Source organism: Apteryx rowi, unplaced genomic scaffold, assembly GCF_003343035.1.
Source record: "Apteryx rowi isolate R43461 unplaced genomic scaffold, aptRow1 scaffold_559, whole genome shotgun sequence".
In the NCBI taxonomy this organism is placed as follows: Eukaryota; Metazoa; Chordata; class Aves; order Apterygiformes; family Apterygidae; genus Apteryx; species Apteryx rowi.
In genome coordinates, this window is record NW_020450826.1 from 81,023 (window position 1) to 103,019 (window position 21,997).

The window sequence follows — 21,997 nt, forward strand, 5'->3', positions numbered from 1 at the left end:
CGGGCGCGGCCGCCATGTTTAGGAGGTCACGAGCTGGGCGGAAGGCCGAGGGCAGCCCGGCCGCCATTACGGGGAGGTCAGGGACCCGCCCCATGCGGCAGCGCGACGCGGGGAGGCGTGTCCGCCATGTTAGGGGCGCCTTCCCCTCGCAGGCGGCTGGGCCCCGCCCGGCCGACAGTAGAAGTGCGGCGAGGACGACGGAGCGGGAGTTGTTAAGGTTCCTGGCAGCTGTTAGTACTTATAATCAAAATATCCATGAAGCTTTAAAAACTAAACACTTAAAACCACTTTTTTTTTAATTAAGCACTTTTAGCAACTTACTGGATTTTGAGGTCTGTGGGACAGCCCCCCACTTCGATGCATGGGGCACCCAGGTTTTGGACTTGGAGGGGCTTACTACTCAGCGAAAACTAACAGTAAAGTATTTAATATATTGCGAAAAAAGCAATAGTGTTCTACTTTATTGCTTCAGCTTCCCGTGCAGCTGAAAAACTAACATCCACTTACTAAGAGAAAAGGCAGTTACATATGTATTTCTACTTTGTACTTTATCTTAAGAGTTGCATTTACATCTTTCTTCACTATGCTAAACACTTAAGCATTCTCCCCCTTCTTTAAAATAAACAAAACTACTCAGTTTTCCAACAGTACTTGTACCATTTTTATTTGTAAAAATAACCATCTGAATGCATTTCAATAGTAGTTTACAATTAGGGTTCTTCATTACATTAATACAGCATTCAGTAGTTGAAAAAAGTTAATAAACTGTGCTTGAGAAAATTCAGGTTGGATTCCAAGTCATTATTCACTGAAATAAGTTTTTCCTCATTTTGTACATAACATTTACTGAAGTCCTTAAACTTAGATTTACAAAAGCAAACAATACTGACAAAACCCCACCGAAACCATCAAACAATATTTTATATTGTTTATTACAAATATGTTATGCAAAATATAACACTGGCACTAGATTTGTATCACAATGGTTTGTAAAGATATATTGCACATGCTAAAGCATAAAATATAAGACAAAACTTGCAAAACATAAGATATTGGCTTTAATATRTAGATCACTGCATAAGAAACGCATAAAATTACATTTTATACACACACTCAGATTGTCACTAGTTTAAAACGCCCCTTCCTATAACACTGATCTAAGGTTTACTTTTTGTGTAATAAGAAAGCATTTTCAGCACTGCAAAATTATACATTATTCCTATAGAAATTTAGCATATTAATTTTCATTTCAATGCAGGTAGAACATATGAAAAGAAGAAACACTTTATACATTCAAAGAAGGTTTGAAATGAAAATTTACTGGTAATATATTGCTTTTATAACACTCAAATGAAAAAAAAAGACAAGTTTCACAGAACAGTTTCAGAATACACAAATATAAAAAGGCACTCTAATATTTCTTACATGACTAAGAATAAAAATCACAAAATTTTTAAAATCATCCTCAAGATACATAACCAAGTTTCTCAACAGTACAATGGATAAACAATTCATTTTATGTGTTTGTTCTAATTTAATAATCTGGCAGTTGTTTACTGCGTAAAAGTACCAAACACATTATGGTGCCCTTTTAGTAGCGATGAACAGAAATCCCCTGAGCTATTTCACAGCAATTTCAGGCAGTCCAGAGGTTGTAACTCAGTATTTGTGAGAGAGATCTGGGACCCAATCCTGCTATGGATTCCATCTGCAACTGTGGTTAAAATTCAAGATTAAACTATGCTGCTAACAGAATTGGGGTGGGCAGACTGCTGCCCTCCCACAATACCCTTTGTTTGGTGCAGACACAGAAGTAGTCCCCACACTGTAAATTGCAGGATCCAGGGTTAAGTGCAACAATTAGGTATGATTAACTCTACTCTTGTAAAAAGTCCACAGAAAGGCAAAGTGAGTACTTACAAGAATAAAATTATTCCTGTGCTTAAATACCTGTCCTAAATTACAAATTTATTTCTACAAGTGATAAATTATATTACAGATTAATGTACTACCATACAAGTAAAGGGATTCTGATAACTCATGTGAGCTCTGGGATAGGCCCATGCTGAGTACTTCCAAGTGTCCTACTCATGACAGTTTTCCTCCTAAGTGCACCATACTCAAAGCATGACTTTCCCAATGCCTTTAAGGTACTAACAAAACAAATGATATCCTTCTATGATTTCTGGAATATTGCATACTTAAATCATTGTTAGGTTATAGAAAAGTTTCATCAATAGTAAAAGTTCAGATTTGGTTCCTAGAAGGATCATAGTAATTCAGTAATCACCTGCGCTTCTATAATGTTATACACATCATTAAGAGGCAGCAGTTGTTGTACTATGCAATTACCCAGAGTTACTTGGTATTGCAAATATACAGAAATATTTTCAGTATCTCTGTATGGTAGCAAGTAAAAGTACTGAAGTTTTTTAAATGGCTGCTTGGAATAATACGTCCTCCTCTTTGTAAATATGACTGGTTTTCTCCCAATGAAGCAATTTCATGTAGGGTAGCGTAGCTTTCTATATAGAAGGGTGAGACTTCTAACTAACTCTGCAAAGCAGTCCACCTGTGTCTGTGGTTAAAATAAGATTAAAACACTGATCCTGCTGCTAGACAGGTGACAGCCATTTCCCATGTATTTGTTTTAAATGCCATCATTCTACACAGAAACAACAAATGCAAAATTTGGGATTTCCATTCACCTCTAAACAGACACCACTGAAAACATCACTCTTCAAAAACTGATTCATTTTCAGTGCTTTAAGAAAGGTGGTTATTGCTATTCTGCAATTTTTCAAAAGCAAAATACTTTGAGAAAAGTCAATCATAAAAATGTTATTCTGTACTAATTTCTGAGGAGAAAACCAGGGTTTAGATGCTCTGTTATTCCACTGCAGAAAATGCAGGGTTGAGGGAAAGAAACGTTCACCTTAAGAGACACTATATCCCTTGTGATGTTTTTGATTTAAACTTCAGAAATTTGTTAATGTTCAAGGAAACAATACTTAATTTTAGCAAGGCAAAATAAACTTAATATATAGTTAAATATTTTTTCTAATTAAAGAACTGGAATCTGCCAACAGACTTTTAGCAATTCAGTGGACATAGCCAAAAAATGAAACTAAAATAAAAATCCTTACTTTTCACTTACCCTGGCAAAAATATGTACTGAGGATTGTTTCTCATCCTCCTAACAGAGATTAAGGCCTGCAGCAGCCTGCATGTGAATTGCTGGAACTTTCGCACCTTTACTCCATGCTGTATTATCTTTCCCCTCTTTTTAAAGTAGCTGTACAGTGTTCTCTCTCATGTCTAGCAAGGTGTTGGATCTCTTTCTTATGCTCTTAAACGATGAAAGCCGTTTTGCTCTCTGCTTTTTACCAATATAGCCTGTGAACTTTATCTCTGTGTTATATGCAATGAGACCAGCAAACTTCTGAAGTGCATCAGCCCTTCCTTTTCCACTCAGGCCATCAGTCTTGCCTAGATTCACATTTCATATTGCATTATGCCAAATAGGATGCACAAAAACTAACAAGAAGAACAAGCCATAGTTATTTTTCCTGGGCATTTGTTTCATTTCAAATAAATATAAACACATTTACATTAAAAGTATATGAACATTTTCTTTAGTCTGGAAAAAAAAAGTGTGGTCAACACATCATCAGTTACAAATGTCAAGCTGTCAACTTGAAACCTGTGTCATAAGATGTAAAATACACTCAAGACTATTCATTATCTCAAAAGTTTATATTTTTATGGTTTAGAAAAACTACTTCATTCTGTCACTCACATTTGAAGAAAAAAGGAAAAGTAGCAAAGTCTTTTAGTTACTGAAGCATTTTGGTCCTCTTGGTACAGCTGGTTAGTTCATGATAGGTTTTTGTTTGTTTGTTTTTTAGTTTGTTTTTGTTTTTAAAGTCTCATTCTTCCTTTTGTACATCTGTTGCAGACGAGGATCGGGGTCCATTTGACCTAGAAACTTTGGCAGAAGGAGTAGACATATTCACAATGTTGACATTGCTCTAAAAAGCAGGTGACAATAGGCTTTTTAGCCTGTATCTCCAATCCCTTGCATGGTATATTTTTATATTTTCTGCTGTTTGGTATTTCAACTTTTGATGTTATACTTTCATGGCTTTATCTTTGCCCTGTTCTGTTAATCCAAACTCTGGCAAAAGTATTTTAAAATTTGATACTGTTTACAGTAAAAGTTATTTAAGTGTAGAGAAATAAAAAAAATCCCTTTAAGTTGGCAAGTCATCATAAACATTTAGATATACCTCCATCTACACCTGATTTTTCTTTTTCCGATATTAGATTCATGGTTAATGGCTCAGGTGACAAAAACTTCTAATGACCCTAATTCTGTAGTGCAAATAAACCATACACGTTTTGTGCTGAATTGAAAAAAAWAATAATAATAAAATAAGGGCCAAGTCATTTTCATTTTACACAAGTGATTCCACTAATGTCTGTTGGAAAATATGGTGAGACAAGTAGCATTTGGCCTTCAGAATTTATAAGTATATTTTTCTAACTGTGTGCTGCAACTAAGAACTGTAAAAAGTGCCTTCTGTATGTTTAAGTGCTTAATACATGCAGAATGTAAAATGTTTCATTTCCTGTAGAAAAGCAATACAGGCAGTTTTAAGATTTACAACTTTACCTTTGGTTTGTGTAACAAATTTATCTAATTAACAGAGCCCCTGGAACTAGGAAACAGACAAACAGAGGAAAGGATTGATGGTTGAAACCTATGAAAAACTACATTGGAAATACATTTGTGTGCTAAAGGTACAGCTAAATATGTAAGTACTTTGTACAAACAATTCCCTGTTTGCTTGTGCTGTCACAAAGAAAAAGGCATTTTCTCCTTTTCTACTTAAAATAAGAGGTAGAGACTTTCCACAGGGGCACTTAGGGCCTAAAGAAAACATGAGGCAGCTGAAAAGCTGCAGAACATTAAATGGGAATGCATTCCAGTAAATCCCCCTAAGTTTGTTGTTTAAAGGCTTGATTCTTACCAATACTGCAAATCTTCCAATACCTATTTGGCAAGAAAAATAACGAAGAACATAGCAGTGGGATTTAAGCTTTTTAAAAAGACAAAAAAGGTAAAATTAAATAATAGTAAAAAGTTTTGAATGCCCAAAAGTCAAAATGTTTCAGAATCAGAATCATTTTCATTGTACCCATCCTCTGTTCCTATGTTATTACTCAAGGGCTTACTATAAGAGTTAATGCTACCCATACTGGAGCCATCGCAGAGATGTGTCCTGCCCAAATTGTCTTTTTTAAAACAAACGAAGTTGAAAGTCGTCATTGAACTGGAAGGAGAAAAAGGCATCATGGTAGCCAAAATGAGTGCCAGGCAGTCAGCCACGTCTTTGTTAGGAGCGCAAGCCAGGGCTGGCGTATGACCTGGGCACAAATGCAGACAAGGCAATGGTTAGTACTAAGAGTATTGAGAATGGCACTGAGCATTCCTCATATACATCTCTAGGTGACTTCATAAGCAGGAGATGTATGTTCAGTTACAATCATGCCAGGCAGCAGAGGTGTGTTACTTATTTAAAATTAGACATGCTGGAAAAATACACACTTCATGGAGTATTTAAATCACTGTGACCACAACAAGCACTATTTTTAAAAAACAGGCAGCAAACAGACTTCACGATATGAATAAAAGCACTGGCTAAACACAGGACTACAGCACAAACCATATGATAAATACAGAACATAAAGTATACAGCAATAGGGACAGAAACTGGCTTCAGTTTCTGTACATATGAACAAGTCTCATTCTGAGAACAATGACTTTCATTAGAACATAAAAGGTATTAGTTTAAAAACATTTTGAAGTAATTAACAAACAATTTCAAAGACTGATCTGATACTGACTGAGTATCTGCTCAACTCAGAAAGCAATTTATTTAGGAATTAAATTATAAGAGAAAAGAATTAGACCAGAGCATGTGGTACATATATAGCAGGTATGATTATATGGACAGTTAGTTATTCAAAATTTATGTTATGTTAAAAGAATAATGACTGTATTCAGGAAGGACAGCATAAATTTAAATATAAGTGAATATAATAAAGATATCAGTAAAACAGAGAGACCTGGGGAGCTATTAGAGTTTGTCTTCATTGCAGTTTAACTTGGTTCCTGTTCAAAGTGACAAATCTTTGAAACTAGTGTGTTGACTATACTTGCTACCTGTCCATTCTGCAGGCTGCTGTGTAGTACTCCAGCACTATCCAACAAATATTCCTTTACACTAAAAGCAAACAAATTCTTGCAAAGATCGCTAAATCTCAAATGCTGCAGCAGCAGTAATCTGAGGCAATGACTGCTACTGATATCCTACTGCCTCAGGTAAGTTGAAAACACCTGCAGTGTAGGTGAGTTTAGCAGACAAACTTGAGCACAGTTTTGTAGCAAACTACCCACTATCCATTTAAGCACTAATTGCAGTGACTGCATACCCTAAACAGACTCTTTTCTCCCATGGAGCTACAAGTGTGAATATTCTTTAGGYAAGATTGTACTTAAATTTCTCTATCTTTTAAACTGTTTAATACAGTTGAAAAAAAGACAAATTAAGATGTGTATCAAGTTGAAATGTAATCATCACTCATTACATATATGCAAATTAGTTGGATCTGAAGGTACAGTTTTAAAGGTAAAACTTTGGCTAGAAGCTAATCTGGTTCACTTTTTTCTGTCCTCTAACTCCCACAGGAGGTTGGGGCCAGGTGCTTTCAGTGGAGTTCATTCGTGCAAGTATGCCTAGCTGCATTTGGTTAATAGTAAATACTCACCACTTAGATTTTTTCATCCATAGATCTCAAATGTCTTGCAATAATGGGTAAGTATTATTATTGTTATGTACAGATATGGGAAGATGGAGGTACCGAATTGTTACATTAATGCCTTGAAGTCAGTATTGTAAGAGACACCAGCTTATTTCAGGAAGACATTTTTGAAAACATTAATTACAGAAGCACAGTATGGAACCCCTTTATGGACTTTATAATGTGTTTGGGGAAGGACTTCACTGAGATCTGAAACAAAATTATCAGATTAATTAACTAATCATGTATTTTATGAGGCAATAGTTTTTACTCACATCTTGGATTAGGTCAGATAATTGGAAAACACAAGCTTTGATCTCAGAATGATCTGGGATACAATCAAACATATGTTGATGGTTTTCTTCCTACCCATTAAACATGCGCTGATTGAATGCATAATCCTTAATTCTTCTGCAAGGCGTCAGAATTATCCGGTGCCTCTTGCATGTTTAGGAAATTCAAGTTACCACTGCACTCAAGCATTAAAAAAGACTAGCTGTTGACAGTACATGCAAAATGAACAGTAAAAGGGACCACTGTGATGCTTACAACACATTTTTATATAAAATAAAAAATAAGTGTGTTAGGTTTTGTTTTGTTGTATTTTTTTTTTTTTTTAAGGTACTCGCACGGCTTACTGTCTGTTCTTGAAAGCATATAAGCGTCAAAGTTGTCTAACCAGCTTTTAGGTCTATTGCTTCAATCAGTTGTAAAATCACCTGTTGGGCGCTAGTGAGGATTGTCTAAGGGCATTATTTTACTTACCATTTTCATCCACTGCTAGGACACATGCCCCTTTGGCTAGCAACTCTTCAACCACCATCTTTAAGCCATTTCGTGCAGCAATATGAAGAGGTCTACAAAAGCAAAATACGGAGAGGTCTACAAAAGCTCAATTCGAGTTCAGTTTAAAATAAACCTTCTAAAAACAGGTAGGCAGTGCTTAAAGCATATCCAGCATCAGAAAGAGAATATTTTCCTTCTTTTGATCATTACAGTTATAAAACATATGTGCCTGTCCATTAAATCATGTGAATGTGTATTTTGATATAGTCTTCAAATAAATGACCTCTTATTATTTCTCTACCAGACCATGCATAGGCTTGGCATCCAAGGAGTCAGAATAAAGGGAAAAGCCAACATAAATTTGGTTCTTTCAAGGGCAAGCACTTGAAAAAAATCTGAAATCTAAATTTTTTGTTCTATGAAAAAATCTGAGACATGAATTTGAAATTCTAAATTCAGAATCTTCTGGTAAATCAACAGAACTTTAAAGGATCAAGCTATACTTACGTCTGCAATGCATTATTTTTTGCATTAATAAGGCTCTGTTCTTGTATCTTGTCAAGTATTAACAAGGCACATTTTTCATGACCCTGTGTTAAAAAAAAAAAAAACAGTATTCATTTGCTAAGGAATTTAAAACTAAGGCAAAAGATATGTTACATATAAAAGTGAAATTTAGTAAGTCCATTTAACATGCAAAACATGCTTCTTAGTTTATAAGCATGCTTCTCAGTTTATAAACGTGTACTAGGTGAATTGTAAAAGCCTTAAAACACCATTTACAAATTGCCTTTACTAGGATCCTTTAGCACATTTACAAATTTAAGCATTTATCAATTACCTGTCTTTCAACCCTCCACTCATTAGATACAAATTCATCTTCTCAGCTTTCAGAGAAGACTGGTGTTTCTTGCAAGAGAGCATTCAACTGATTAATTATTAGAACTACTTAGTAACACAGAAAGAGATGGTTTAATCTCAAAAAGTAATACCGTACTTCTTGGGCCTTTAAATGCTTTTCTGTATTATTAAACTAATACAAAAGCCCTTCAGCATGAGAGCTCTGGAACAATAAAAAACTTTGGAAATAGTACAGATCTTTGGAAATAATACAGATTGGGGCCTCATTTCTGATACTGTTTCAGCACAGCAAGGTGCAGATGGCCAAGTTTACAGCCCTGAAGTTGAAGAGCTGCCTGGAGGACCTTGAGAATTGAGTTAGACTCATGTATCTAAGAATTTGGATAATACAGTCATAGTTGGAATCCAATCTGTGAATAGCAGCAAAAGAAAAGTCCCTGGAGAGGGAATCCCATGGACTTTTTTATTGCAAAAACAGGAAACAGTAGTAGCAATTGGATTTAACAGGAGGAGGAAGTTAACAGGAAGAAAGGGTGGGAAAATATACCACTACCAAATCTAATCAATGCCACTGTTTACACTACTAAGAGAGCTTAAGGGCAAATTTGGGGTTGCTTCCACAGGAACTGGAGAATAAGAATAAAAAATACTCCCCCCCCCCCCGAACTTATGTTAAACAATTTTACAGCGAGACTGGTAAAATCTGAAAGGATTTTCCATCATTTCTCTTAGTGTTATATTTCAGAAATCATAAGAGGCAGTATATTTCTCAATTTACTAAACCTTGCAGACAAACTTGAGAAAAAGCTCAGTATATACAGTGTTCTCTCTCCTGCCACAAGTCTGACCATCATTTATTCATTGCTGAGATTTTTTTTAGGAGCATACACAAACAGAGACAGATTGTGAGGAGTATATGAAGCATACAGAGATCCTCAACTTACTTTACTGCTAGCCAAGTGCAAAGGTGTATTCAAGTCCTTATCCTTTAATGTCAGGTCAGCCTTGGCAATGTTCACCAAAAAGTCTAAAGTACAGAAACAAAAATCAATGGGCAGATGAACATGTACAAACAAAGGAGAAAATTTATTCCTATTTCAATATATTTGTTTATACACACTAATCAATTAAACCTTTATGTGATGTAAGCTTTATGAACATGAAGTGAAAATAATGAATGAGAACAGACTACCCTTGTGCAGTTAATCAGCAATCAAAGGCAGAGCTAACACCTCATTCATTTTATTCCAAATTGCCAAACATATGCTCATCTTCATTTATCTATGAACTTCCCATCTGCAGACCAGCAGATTCTGTCTGAATCACCTTATCCTGGGAACAACTGTGGCTCATGCATTAAAGGACTAAGTGGATATAAAGAATTTGGGAGTATGAATTTAGGATGCAGCCTGTGCTGTCAAAGATAGAGAAAAGGGAATACTGATAGGCAAATATAACCCTAGCCTCTACCTCTATAGTCTGTAGACTAGCTTGGAAAAAGTAGCCACTTATAGCTGCCAGTTATAAATCCTATATTGCCATTTCAAGAATAGGACTTCTTTTAACAGAAAAAAAAAAGATTACACCTAATCTTTTCCTAACATATAGTTTCACTGCCCCATAAAATGAAGAAAGTAAACAGAGAAAAGAATTACTACTCCCTGCATGCTCTTTACAATGCACTCCTAAAGCAAATTGACTCGAGTTTACTAGCACAAATATTCACAAAGACTGCTGAGAAGAAGAAACTTTTTAATGATGTGAAGGTAGCTTCTTATAGACATACACATAATTTATTCTTCTACCTTAGTTTTCACAAGAAAAGCGACTAACAACTTGGGACTGGTAACTGCAGTAGCATTCATCCTTCAAGACAAGCGAGGCAAGGATGTACATACCCACAGCACCTACGTGCCCGTTGTGAGCTGCCATCATGAGAGGCGTTTTCCCTGAATGATCGGCGGCGTTCACCTGCGCGCTGTGACTGAGGAGAAGCTGCAGGCACTCCACGTGGTCAGCAAAGGCTGCTGCGTGGAGGGGCGTCCTGCCAGGGACAGCAACATCACCACGTTACTGAGCGCACAAGAGGACTTCTACCCGCTTTGGTGGTTATCCCTTTCTAGAAGGCTGTAGAACTCTAGAATTTGTTCCCTGTCTCCCTATGGCATTTTGTGACTGAAGTACGGACAACGGAGATTAAGGACATATGGTAACCAGCCCAGCTGATGGTGTTACGTTAGCTTTTGCTTATCACTAAGGGTAAAGTACTTAATCTGTATTGCCAATGGTCTTGAGCTCATATTAATTAAGAGGAAGTGATGAGTATTCAATTTTTAGAACTTCAACAATATTAATTAAATACATTTATACAGTGAGGAAATTATCAATGTGACAAATAAATTAAGGGTTTGACTGAAGAGATATGCATCTCTTGCTGTATCAGTCTGGGTCACTTTATTTTGCTGCACAGACATTTTCAGTTATTTGCCCTGTGAATGCTGGCATAATGTTAATGCTTTCAATGAAATGCATTTTTACGTGTACATAGTATCACTCTATTTAGCAAAGATAAATGTGTTTAAATGTTAAAGAGGAAGTAAACAGGTTCAGAGAAATAGTCTATAGCCACAGAGGTTTTAAACAAACAAAATGCTTTTTTTTCTTTTTTTTTTTTTGACAGCAACATTGAATATTTCATAGTATTCTTCCTACAAGCAAGCCACCATTTAACTTCCTTGCAGTTTAAGCTGCTGTCTGAAGAGCTAGCATGACAAGTCTTAGCTCAACCATATCAGATAAGGATTCGTTCCAGAGATTAAGAAAAAATTATGAATACTAGATGGAGTCAAGAAGATGAAATGCAATTTCTTTAAGAAACTATTACCTTCCTTTGTCATCTTTGCAATTAACAATGCTGGCATCTATGGCTCCGATGAGCAGTGATGCACAGTTTTCATGATCATTAATTCTGCAAAAGAAAAGATATTTTTAAAACAGGTAAAAAGTCCACATCTTTTCCCACTTTCCCATATTAATTTAATTCATTTCCCATTAATATTTCTTACTGGTTATTTACAATTTGTCATAACATACCTTTGCCTTAATGCTTTTCTGATCATTCACCATCTCTCCATTTAACCAAACTGTATCTACTACTAAGGATTCAAATCTCTACAGCCAAGTTGATCCTATAATTCACTGTGCACAAAGTGAAATGAGAGTGCAGCACAAACCTTTGGATTAAACCCTTAATACTTTAATACCTTAAAATCCTTTACAATAGTCTAAATGTCAAACACACCCGAACCTGGAAAGCACAGAGTCATACATACCTACATATAAAAAACTTTATTCTAGTGTTTAAGGTATCGAAGCCTACATCTCTTCCAACTCATACCTTTAATACTCTTAGTTGATGGAGGTACTCAACCAGCACTCTCTCTGGTTATTAGTAATTTGTCTTATTTCATTATGAAAATGAGTATTATTTGGTAACAGTACAGGACATCAGTTAACAAACACACCCAAGCTGGTTTAGCAGCAGTTCTTTTGTATTTAACTTGCATGTGTTTTTAAATGGTTTTGAGAATTGCATGCTAGTTTGAAAGACAACAAATATTGGATTTTTTTTTTTTTAAAGCAACCACTGGAAATTCAGATTTCACAAACCATGTTTCAGCCACTATAGATTTTATTTTAAGCAGAGTAAAAACAGTGCTTTTCAAATGTTTTCATTTCTTTAATTTTTTATTATTGATAATTCTAAGGCTTGATATCCAATAAATTACTTTTCTATTTTCTAATGGCATTGGACTGTAGAAGGGAAGATTGCACAATTATAACTACTATCATTATTTCTGGAAGATAATATTCATTCTTCTAATAGAACAAAGAGTTCATAATTCAGTCATTCTAATTGTTGGCAGGAGGTAGGAAGGTTTATATTTGGTTCCACAGTGCTTAATTCTTTACTCTTCTGATGGCTTAGATGTTTTAATAAGCATGTTAGGTCCTACATACTGAAGTAATCTTCTATTATTTGTAAAATGCATTTGCATTTGTTATGTTGTGCAAAGTTAGGATGTTGCTCTCTTGGAATCCGTTCTGTATGAATATGTTCTGCTTTAACTGAATAAAGAATTTGTCCAAAAGTATATGCATGGATGCAGACAAATGATTCATAATAGCCACCTCTTTTTGTTGTTCAGAAGTAATGCCAGAACTTTGCATGGAGAGTCTGCCTCTATTGCCAATCAACCCTGTTGGCTAGGAGCTGGGTAAGATGCACCAAACCTTCAGGATAAAGATTTTCTCAGAAGAGAGAGAGACCTTGCAGGGAAATCAGACTGGAAAAAATTCAGCTGAGGATATCCTGAACAAAATAGGGCCTGCATAGAACACCACTCTAGCATGGCATAGACTGTTGTTTCAAAGTCCTTTTCTCATTTATGTTTTGTTCCTATTACTAAAGAAGAATGATCATGTTTGGGGCAAGTTTTTTCACTTTCAGCCACTGTATTTCAAAAGGATCTCAAAAGCTCAAACTTACACAGACCAGACACCCAGGGCACCATAGCCCAGGTCTGTAGTCATAAGCAAGGGAAGAGATAAACCAGAAAGGGAGCAGAAATGCAGTTCTTTAATTACAAGTCAGTATTTCATCACATAGCTTAAATGTATCAAATTAATGCAAAAATACCCTTTATTTTACCACTTTTTCAGCAGAAGGATAAACACAATTTTATCATCAGGTTTAAAATTATTTGCTCAAGCTATTATCTGAAATAAAAATAGCTTTCTTTTTCTCATACTGCTAACTTTTCCAGACATATACTAATGGAACATATTTGCATTTGTTACTGGAAATTTCTACTTACACAGCACAGTGCAATGGAGAGAAGCTATTACCATAGAATTTGCGGAAAAATTTTTGTTCCAATAGTACCTCTATGCAGTTTTCATGACCTGTAAGAGATCAGACATTTCATAGCATTTTGCACAAAGCAAGGAATTAACCTAATTCACATTAGGCTTATATAGGTTAGAGTTTAACACTTGAAATTCAAAGTTGAACACAATGTGCATGTAAGCTCTTATGTGATAAAATTCTAACAAATAGAAATATTTTTTAGGGCAGCCAGAATAGATTCAGGCTAATACTGGCACATAGTGAAAAACAGGAAAGGAAAAAAAAGTCTCTTTTTCTGTGAGCTTATATATGTGGCCTCATACATCTCCAAAGATGGTCTTAAATAACGGTACTAAGAAGCTTTATCCTTATATTAAGCAGCAAGTTCAGATAATCCATTTCAGAATAACCCATTCAGTTCAGACTATCTATGTAGATGGTCTCTTTTATCAACAGATAAGAAGGTGACAGCTCAGAAGGGGATTCCTGGCCCCACAGAAATCAATGAGAATGCCTTCACTGACTTCAGTAAAACCAAGTGGGAGCAAATGAGCACAATAATTGCAATATTCCTCTAAGAAATGCAGAGAGATTGGGATGTGTCGCTGGAATTTCCCTGGCTTCTGAACTGAAGGGTAGACRTAGCAATGTGAACTACAAAGAGCAAGTAGAGGGGAAATAATCTGATTCCTCCATTTCAAGCTTCTCAAAGCATAGGCTGCTTTGTTATCATGTTTCCCTAAAACAGAGGCCACAGATGAACTTGACAAAAATGCACAGGGAGAAACTTACCATTGTAACAAGCCCAGTGCAATGGCGTATAACCTTGATTATCTTTCAAACTGCAGTCTTCCTCCGAAAGTGCCAGCTGCAGTAACTCACTCAGCCAGGTGGCATGACCCCGAGCTGCTGCAAAGTGCAGAGGTGTTCTGCCCCTGGAGTCTTTACACAAGATAGACACTTCTTTCTCTAACAGCATCTGAACACACTCTTCATGCCCAGTCATAATCTGATAACAAAGAAATGAGTGAAGAAGTTGACATAATACAGGTTTATGCCCAGGATATAGGGCATATGACTGATGCCTGGGAACATGCAACAGCCTAACTGGGATTCAGAAAGCAAAGATGAAAGCTCCCTTGCTCCCATGAGTATCTACGATAACCTGATGTGCTGAAATATATTTGGTGCAGTCTTTCAAGGGCACTGATTACTAGTTTGTGGAAGGGGCTCTTTGCTGAAGTGAGGCACAAGAGCCACCAGGAGTTTAAGAGAGAGAAAACAGATGAACAAATGGTGAGATACAGAAAACCTGCCTGAGTCCTACTCCTTAAAACCATGCCCAAATGTGAGGGAAGAACTCGGAAAAAAAGGTGCAAGAATATCATCAGAAATACAAAAAGCAGTTTCAACAGCTGGCCAGCTACTATCAGTGACTTCTGTACCACACACAGATTATCTTTGGTATCGTGGCCATGTTCATGTATTGGTATCAATACAGAACAGAAATTTTATGCCATAGCTTTCATTACAGACAGGTGTTGGACTCCTAGGCTGAACTGCTTCCTACAGATATCAGAGAGTCCTGTATAAATATGGTATCTCTTGCAACGACTTCACACTGGCTAAGAAACTGACTCCTAGAAAAGATTAGATGTACCCTGAGTTTCACTGCCTCCAGATCAAAACATAAGGCTTACTTATTTGAACCATCCTCCCCAAGAAAAATGAAAATAACTGCTTGACAGTTCCTTTAATCAAATTATTTTCAGAATTTCTAATGTGCTCAGTTATAAGAATAATGAGTGCTACAGTAAAGCCTCTAGAGATGAGATAAACTGGGCTAATCAGCATTTGATCTAATTCATTAAACTGAATGCGAAATAAAGTCAAAAGCAGAGCATTACTGAGAACAGATCTGTCCTGATTTTCACCTTGTTGATGGTGCTTGTTCATATTTTCAATCATTTACACTGTTCCCTCCATTCAGTATCCCTGTATTTATAAATGAAATGTAATCACAGTAAAACAAATGATTAAGGATCATAAAAATTAAGTCACCCCTCGATGTAAAGCTGTGCATCCCAGGAGATCAGCTGCATCTACAGATGCTTCTTTTTCAAGTAACAAGGAAACAGCATCAATGTGCCCATATGCCACAGCAAGCATTAGTGGGGTTCTAGAAAACAAAGGCAGTCACAACTATAAAATGACATGCTACTTGCCACTGTCAGCTTACGGGAACAGAGACGGCAGGAAGCCCTGCCTTCTCTCCATTCCTACCCACAACCCTATTCCTTTCACCACACTTTGCACTCATCTACATAAAACCCAAGCAAAGATATTTTATATGAAATTATTCGTAAGAAGTTTAACAACTAACCACCATGACCAAAATAGAAACAAACTCATTTTAAGCAGTTTACAGAGCAGCATCATTCAAGACAATCTGTTCTCTTAATAACGTACAATTATTGTCACCTCCAGCAACACGTAAGCTTCCCAACACACAAGCGTCCTGAATAAATGCCCCTGCTAGTTACCAAGCTGACAACAACTTAAGGCATTTGTTTTGGAAATGCCGTGCAATTGTTTAAAGGGGAGGAAGGGACATGAGGAAACTGTATTAAAGCCAAATTTTGGAGTAACATATCTTCCGTTTTTTTCCTGAAAGGGATCTATTCTACTTCTATTTTTAGATAAGACTAATGCCATTTAAAATATATGCTTAGTGGGATATATTCCAGATATCCAAAGTGAGTTTTTTAAACCATTCACATTTTCACTTTTAAAAAATATTTTATATTTATACTTTATATATCCTTTAATGAGAAGCAACGCTTTTGTAGGATCAGCTCAGATTTAGGTGTCACATTGAATAAATATTCTGTCCCACTTTGCCAACCTAATACACCAAGTAAAACTTGAAATACCAGTGTTTTGGAAAGAAAAAAGGACTCTGAAGAAACATCTCAGGAGCCTGTTAGTTTTTATTGAATCTGGCCCTAAGCATCTATGAAGAATTGTTTAAAGTTTGAGGCAGAAGCTAAGATTAATGAATAATCTTTTCCACATGGCTTAGATCAACTGAATGTGTACTTTGTAGTCTCTGCCAAATTCTATAAAGAGAAGCGCAGGAAATACAGTATTTCAGCTAAATGCTTTTTTGTGAGCAATCTGAGACGCTATTTGAATCACAGAGCTGGAAAAAAAAACATCACAAAGAAAACTTACTGTCCTTTGGCGTCTGTCACATCAGGGTTGTCTGCAACTTCTAGCAACAACCGTAAACATGGTGTGTGACCATTGATGACTAGAAAGAAACAAAAAATTTCTAAGAAGCTGCCTTATACCAAAGCAAATACTTACTTGCATGACCAATACAAAAGCTCAATTTCAGATACTTTTCCAATTGAATGTTTATGGATAAGAAATTTCTTTATAAACAAGGAAAATATTCCACAATTTAAGAAATTATCATTCCCACAATTTTCAACTAACTTTTACCAATGAACTTGTGAGCGCTTTTCTTCTGGATCACAGTAGTACAAAGATTATTTTTCTTATGTATAAAAATCACAAATGAGTAAAACAGAAACTGAGATTTTCACCATGGAGAAGATTTCTACTAAACCAGATAACATTTCAAAATCCCTCAGAGTGGGAAGACCAAGGTTTCTTTATCAGTTTTGGAAGTAAACGGACAAGGCTCATTAATTTTGTGTGGAYTGTACAGGCAAATCCCTCAGCGTTGTTATGAAGCAACAAGTATCTATGAAGAATGACAAAAATTCATGTTGGATTTTTCCAGTTTTTCCTAACTTAACATTGGACGTCACAGCTACTTCTCAAAAACAGGGTTTGCTCTTTAAAACGTAACCCTTTGCTGCTGGAAACCAGCTCTGAGTTACTAGCTTTTGCAGGGCCAGACACTGGAAACCCATCCATGTTCAGCTGGCTCAAAGGCTTCAAATTTATACAACTCATGGAATGAACAGAATGGTATTTTCTTCTTTAAAAAACAGTAGTTTCTGTACTCAGTAGATACAGATTGTGTTTTTATTATGAGAGTCATGCATTCGTACTGCCTACACCCTGTGGGCTGAGGCAAAAACCTGTGTCACAACCTGTGTCACATCATTCTGGCAGATAAATGGGTGCACACCTTCACAACATTTAAATCACTCATCCAAAAATAACCTTAGTTGGGCTACCCAGAAAAATAAGAGACGTTTTTAGTTATTTAGCACGAAGTAATACCACATACATAACATGTAAACAGTTCTGCAGGGCTGGTGAGTCACTGGCTTATGGAAAAAATATCTGTTCTTTCTCCCAGCAGGAAGAAGAGAAATCATAACCGTTCACACCAGTGTCTGAAAAGGATTTTGGTAAATGAGTTTTAGAACAGATAATCCCAGAAACTCTTAGGAGCTGACCCAGTGATGGCTAAGCATTACAGGACCTGCCAGGAACATTACTTTTGCCAACAAAACAACAATACTAGCACTAGGGAAACATTTGCAATGGATTCCCCAAGCTAGACAGAGGAAAGACTGGTGGTAATAAAATTATGCAGGGAACATATAATTTAGGCTAAGAAAATTCTCCATATTATAGGTTCAAAAGAAAGTCTATTCCCTTAGGGGAATAGACAGAAAAAGGAAAAAATACTTCATTAGGTGAATTATTCTCTAGTAAAGTTACAAATCCTTTTACTGAACAGAGCTCTGCAAAATGCTGTAATCCGATCCATCCATTCAAGTCTCTGTACGTGTCATGTCCAGCAACTGTGCTTGAGTGACTGGAAGGAACGAAGGCAAGCGTGTTTATGGGGAAGGGCACACATATTTCTTCGTGCTTCTCTCCAGGGCACAGCGCATATATGTGTGTGTTCCCTTTCGTGTGTGCAAAGGCATACTGTCACTCAAGGAATTCATTCAGCAAGAATTCTGCTAGTTTCCTCAAAAAATTCCAGTTTAGCTCTTACACTTGCATTGCAGATAATAATAATAATAAAAAGTTGAGTACTGCAGTGGCACCATGCAGAGTTTCCAATAGGTGGCATCATTCTTTGCTAAAACACTCCTAAACAAAACGTTTTGTTACGAAACAGCATAATAAAAATAATCAGTATGCAATTGGCTTTTTAGAATAGTTGGGAACAGAACCTTTACTGCCTAACTAATTCTCATAAAATGCTACATAATTTGCCTGAGTGGAATGCTCTAAATGGTATATTGACGGATATGTTTTCCTGAATTAGTTGTGTGTGTTTTGGAGGAGGAAAAAAAAAAAGAAAAAAAGAAAAAAAAACCAAGGCAACATCTTCTAAGATGAAGAGAGATGCAATTTTCCCCTCACGCTTACTTATCACAGTGTAAAACAGAGAGAATACAAAGCTCTTTCATTTTACCACAGAATAAACTGGGTGAGGTTTTCACAGCTCTAGGAGCGATGATTCTGCCAATCTACCTTGTGATAACACACTTCAGGTGCTTTTCCAGTAACAGATTATAAATGCATTTATCTCATGTTGAAAATCCTCTAAATTCATGACATTGGAAACAACTTTTTCCTTTCAGGAGAGTTCAAATATTCAACCTGTCTGTCCAGTATTTTCCTTTCTGTTTAATGTACATGTTCTCCGTTTCTTTACTCTTTTATGTCCTGTGGGTAGTGTTTTTTTGCTTCTTGTTGTTCTTTTTAAAATACACATCTGATCTATTTTGTTTCATTGTAGTTTTAAAGAACATTTTGCTTGTACCCCTGCAAGATTTTTTTTTTAATCTGAGAAGCTGAAAGTATCATAGACTAGAAAAGTCTACAATGGATCTTGCTACTGATTTTACAAGGAAGATACTCATCCTACAGTGATGGGGGCAATTAAAAAAGACACTAAGAAAAAGAACATAATAAGAATTTGTATGAAGATAAGAAATGTGACTACCAAAAATAATGCCTTCTATTCAACAAATCGACTCCCAGACCATATTTTGAGTCAGAACTGTTAACAAAAATATGGCTTTGTTACTATTTACTTTTCTCAGTACTGCAGAATCCTTACAGTCCAGCTGTGACAATATGAAACCTATGTCACTACAACCAATTTTTTAAATAAATGCAAAATCATTGCCACTAATGATGAGGTACCAGACAAAGTCAACATCTTGTCCATCAGACCCCAAGTTGTGTTTGAAGTGGCTATAGAAAAGCTCTTGACCAACACAACTGCAGTTTTGTGATAGCACTGATCTTGATTTAAACTGACTAAACCAACAGTTTTAACAGGGCAAAGATCAGCTGGATTTAAAGTTGTGCATTTTTACCAAAAACAACTAAAACCATTCTCACTGAATTCTGGTTTCAAATTTCCGATTTGTACTCTCAGGCTACACACCTCTACATTACTACCCACGATAAATTAATAATGTACTCAGTTCTGATGCAAAATTTAAGAAGCCAGAAAGCATTTTTTAGTATGCTGTTAAGATCTACTACACAGGTTTTCTTTAGTACTGCAAACAAAATTTATATATTTCACCTTGTGCTTCTGGGTTGCACGTATATGATCACATTTAAGAATCTGATACCTTTAGAGAGTACGCATTTCATTCTAAGCAAGAAGAAGAGACACAGAAAGACAATTAAGTCTGGCCCTGAAAATAAATGTTGTCAAATAAAGTATTGATTTTACTTCCCAGTAGAGGTCACTGCTATGCTGCACTGAGTCCCTTGAACAGCCAAAGGAACAATAAGTTGAAATACTGTTCTTTGGCACCTCCGCATATTCATCAGAGAGGTACATACTAAATAGTAACCTTTAAATAAATGGCAAATTCTACATTTTCCAGTTAATTATGGAACATGCAGAACTCAACACATGAGGAATCCAACCACAGCAAATCCACAAGCTAGCTCAGGAGGAGGAKAATGCCTGAAAGGGGGTGAATTTCTGTAGTGTTGCCACTGCAAAAGGTTGAAGGTTTTGAACACGAACCATTTAATCACCAGTGAAAGCCTACCTGCATTTTCAACCCTTCTTCTTTAGGAAAACCATTGAGGCAAACGTTCTCTCTTCCCCTGATCTTTTGGCTCAGGAACCACGAAGAAGAGGTAGGGGAATCATCACACATTATAACGAGGATGTGGTAATAGAGAGGTAAGGTAAAGTAGAGGCAAGCAGATAAGGGCAGAGCAATAGCGGTGTGGAAAAATGTGGGATTCTGTGTGAGAGAGGACTGAACTGTGGGGACAGAGAGAAAACCAAGGAACTGAGAGGTAAGAGTTAACTCTAGGACCTCAGCAAGCAAGCTGTCCCCAACACACATCAAAATCTCCTTTCTCCATTTAGAAGAACTATGTTAACTAGTGTCAGTAGGTAGGTAAAGACAACTGCTATCTCCTTCTGTGTTGTAGGCTTCATACTGCRAGAACAAATAAGCGCACACTCACCGGAAGCGTGGAGGGGGGTCCTTTTGGTGACATTGTCTTTTACAGTGACAGAAGCACCCTGGCTGATGAGAGCTTCCACACACTCTGTGTGTCCTTTAAATGCAGCCAGGTCCAAAGCAGTGCGTCCCTTATCATCCTTAATGTCCAGATCTACTAGAGATTGGAGAAGAACTTCCAAGGCTTGGTGATGACCATTATAGGCCTAGAAATATGAAATCAGTCATGTACAGAACAAAGCAAAGCAGACCATAAGAGTCACAACTCTTGTCTTACAAATACTTCACAAGAATGAAATCTGCCATTGACACCTTCTCTTAAATATCATAGAAATGACAGTTTTCTTGATGCCTTTTTATTCTGTCCGAAACTCCCAAGGACATATGGACTTTACCTACATTACACTGTGGATGATACAAGTAGCCAAGACAGCCCAAAACTCCTAGCATTTACCGACAGAAATTATGGTCTTTGACTTGCTCTGATATTCTAACATAACCCAGAGTGAGGAACTTCAGGCAATAATTCACCAAWTCAGCACGGGCAAATCAACAATTAATTTTTCAAGTTTTACTTCATCTTTCAGGGAAATGGTTGCTTCAAAAACTAGACACAGTGACGGTCAGAAGTCACATGGATTATCACTTAACTGGGTGCTAAATTCAACATGTCCAACTGTTTTGGTTAGCTAGCAATTTAATGTGGCATACTACTGGTCTCCAGCTGAGTGAAAGCAATTCTCAAGATAGATTTTTGTGCACATATTCATGATCACAAGCTTGAACTATTATTTACAGCTGACGCTTCATAAGCATATCCCAGCCAGCAGAATCTTTTGGTAGAACAATTATAGCAGACAAGTAAATACACTCTCAGGCCTACACCCATGTTTGGACCCACTGCACAAATACAGTTGACTGCAAAATCCCAATGGATCGCCACAGAAACCAGATGCAGTTCCCTCAGCTTTGTGGGGACTGCCCTCCCCTTCTTACTGTCAGACTCGCAGAGAACACGCTTTGTCTGTATACACACACATATAATTAATATTATCAGAATTGAAGCAATTAATGAAAACGGAAAAGAAACACATACATAAAAGAACCAGACAGCCACTGAACT

The 21,997-nt window shown here is 36.6% G+C and overlaps 1 protein-coding gene and 1 long non-coding RNA gene across 5 annotated transcripts in view; one reads left to right on the top strand and one right to left on the bottom strand.

Moving 5' to 3' along the window:
- Positions 1–637: 637 nt before the first annotated feature.
- The window catches only part of ANKRD44 (ankyrin repeat domain 44), a 120,182-nt gene continuing 98,822 nt past the window's right edge, over positions 638–21,997 (bottom strand). For 2 of the 3 annotated variants that reach the window (XM_026081647.1, XM_026081645.1), the window contains exons 18-28: positions 20,879–21,080; positions 16,658–16,736; positions 15,485–15,602; positions 14,216–14,432; positions 13,392–13,479; positions 11,399–11,482; positions 10,413–10,558; positions 9,459–9,541; positions 8,161–8,243; positions 7,633–7,724; positions 638–5,430 (exon numbers count right to left, since the gene is read on the bottom strand). In XM_026081647.1, coding sequence (XP_025937432.1) covers positions 5,165–5,430; positions 7,633–7,724; positions 8,161–8,243; positions 9,459–9,541; positions 10,413–10,558; positions 11,399–11,482; positions 13,392–13,479; positions 14,216–14,432; positions 15,485–15,602; positions 16,658–16,736; positions 20,879–21,080 — 1,458 coding nt within the window. In that variant the 3' untranslated portion in view covers positions 638–5,164. The remainder of the gene's footprint in view (positions 5,431–7,632; positions 7,725–8,160; positions 8,244–9,458; positions 9,542–10,412; positions 10,559–11,398; positions 11,483–13,391; positions 13,480–14,215; positions 14,433–15,484; positions 15,603–16,657; positions 16,737–20,878; positions 21,081–21,997) is intronic. The other variant, XM_026081646.1, reaches the window with a different exon arrangement.
- On the top strand, positions 4,730–10,402 carry LOC112973591. Of its 2 annotated transcripts, none has more exons than XR_003256028.1 (3): positions 4,730–4,817; positions 6,755–6,881; positions 10,325–10,402. It is a non-coding gene; the product is annotated as an uncharacterized LOC112973591 (long non-coding RNA). The 2 variants fall into 2 exon arrangements; XR_003256027.1 differs by lacking the exon at positions 10,325–10,402 and adding an exon at positions 7,652–7,735.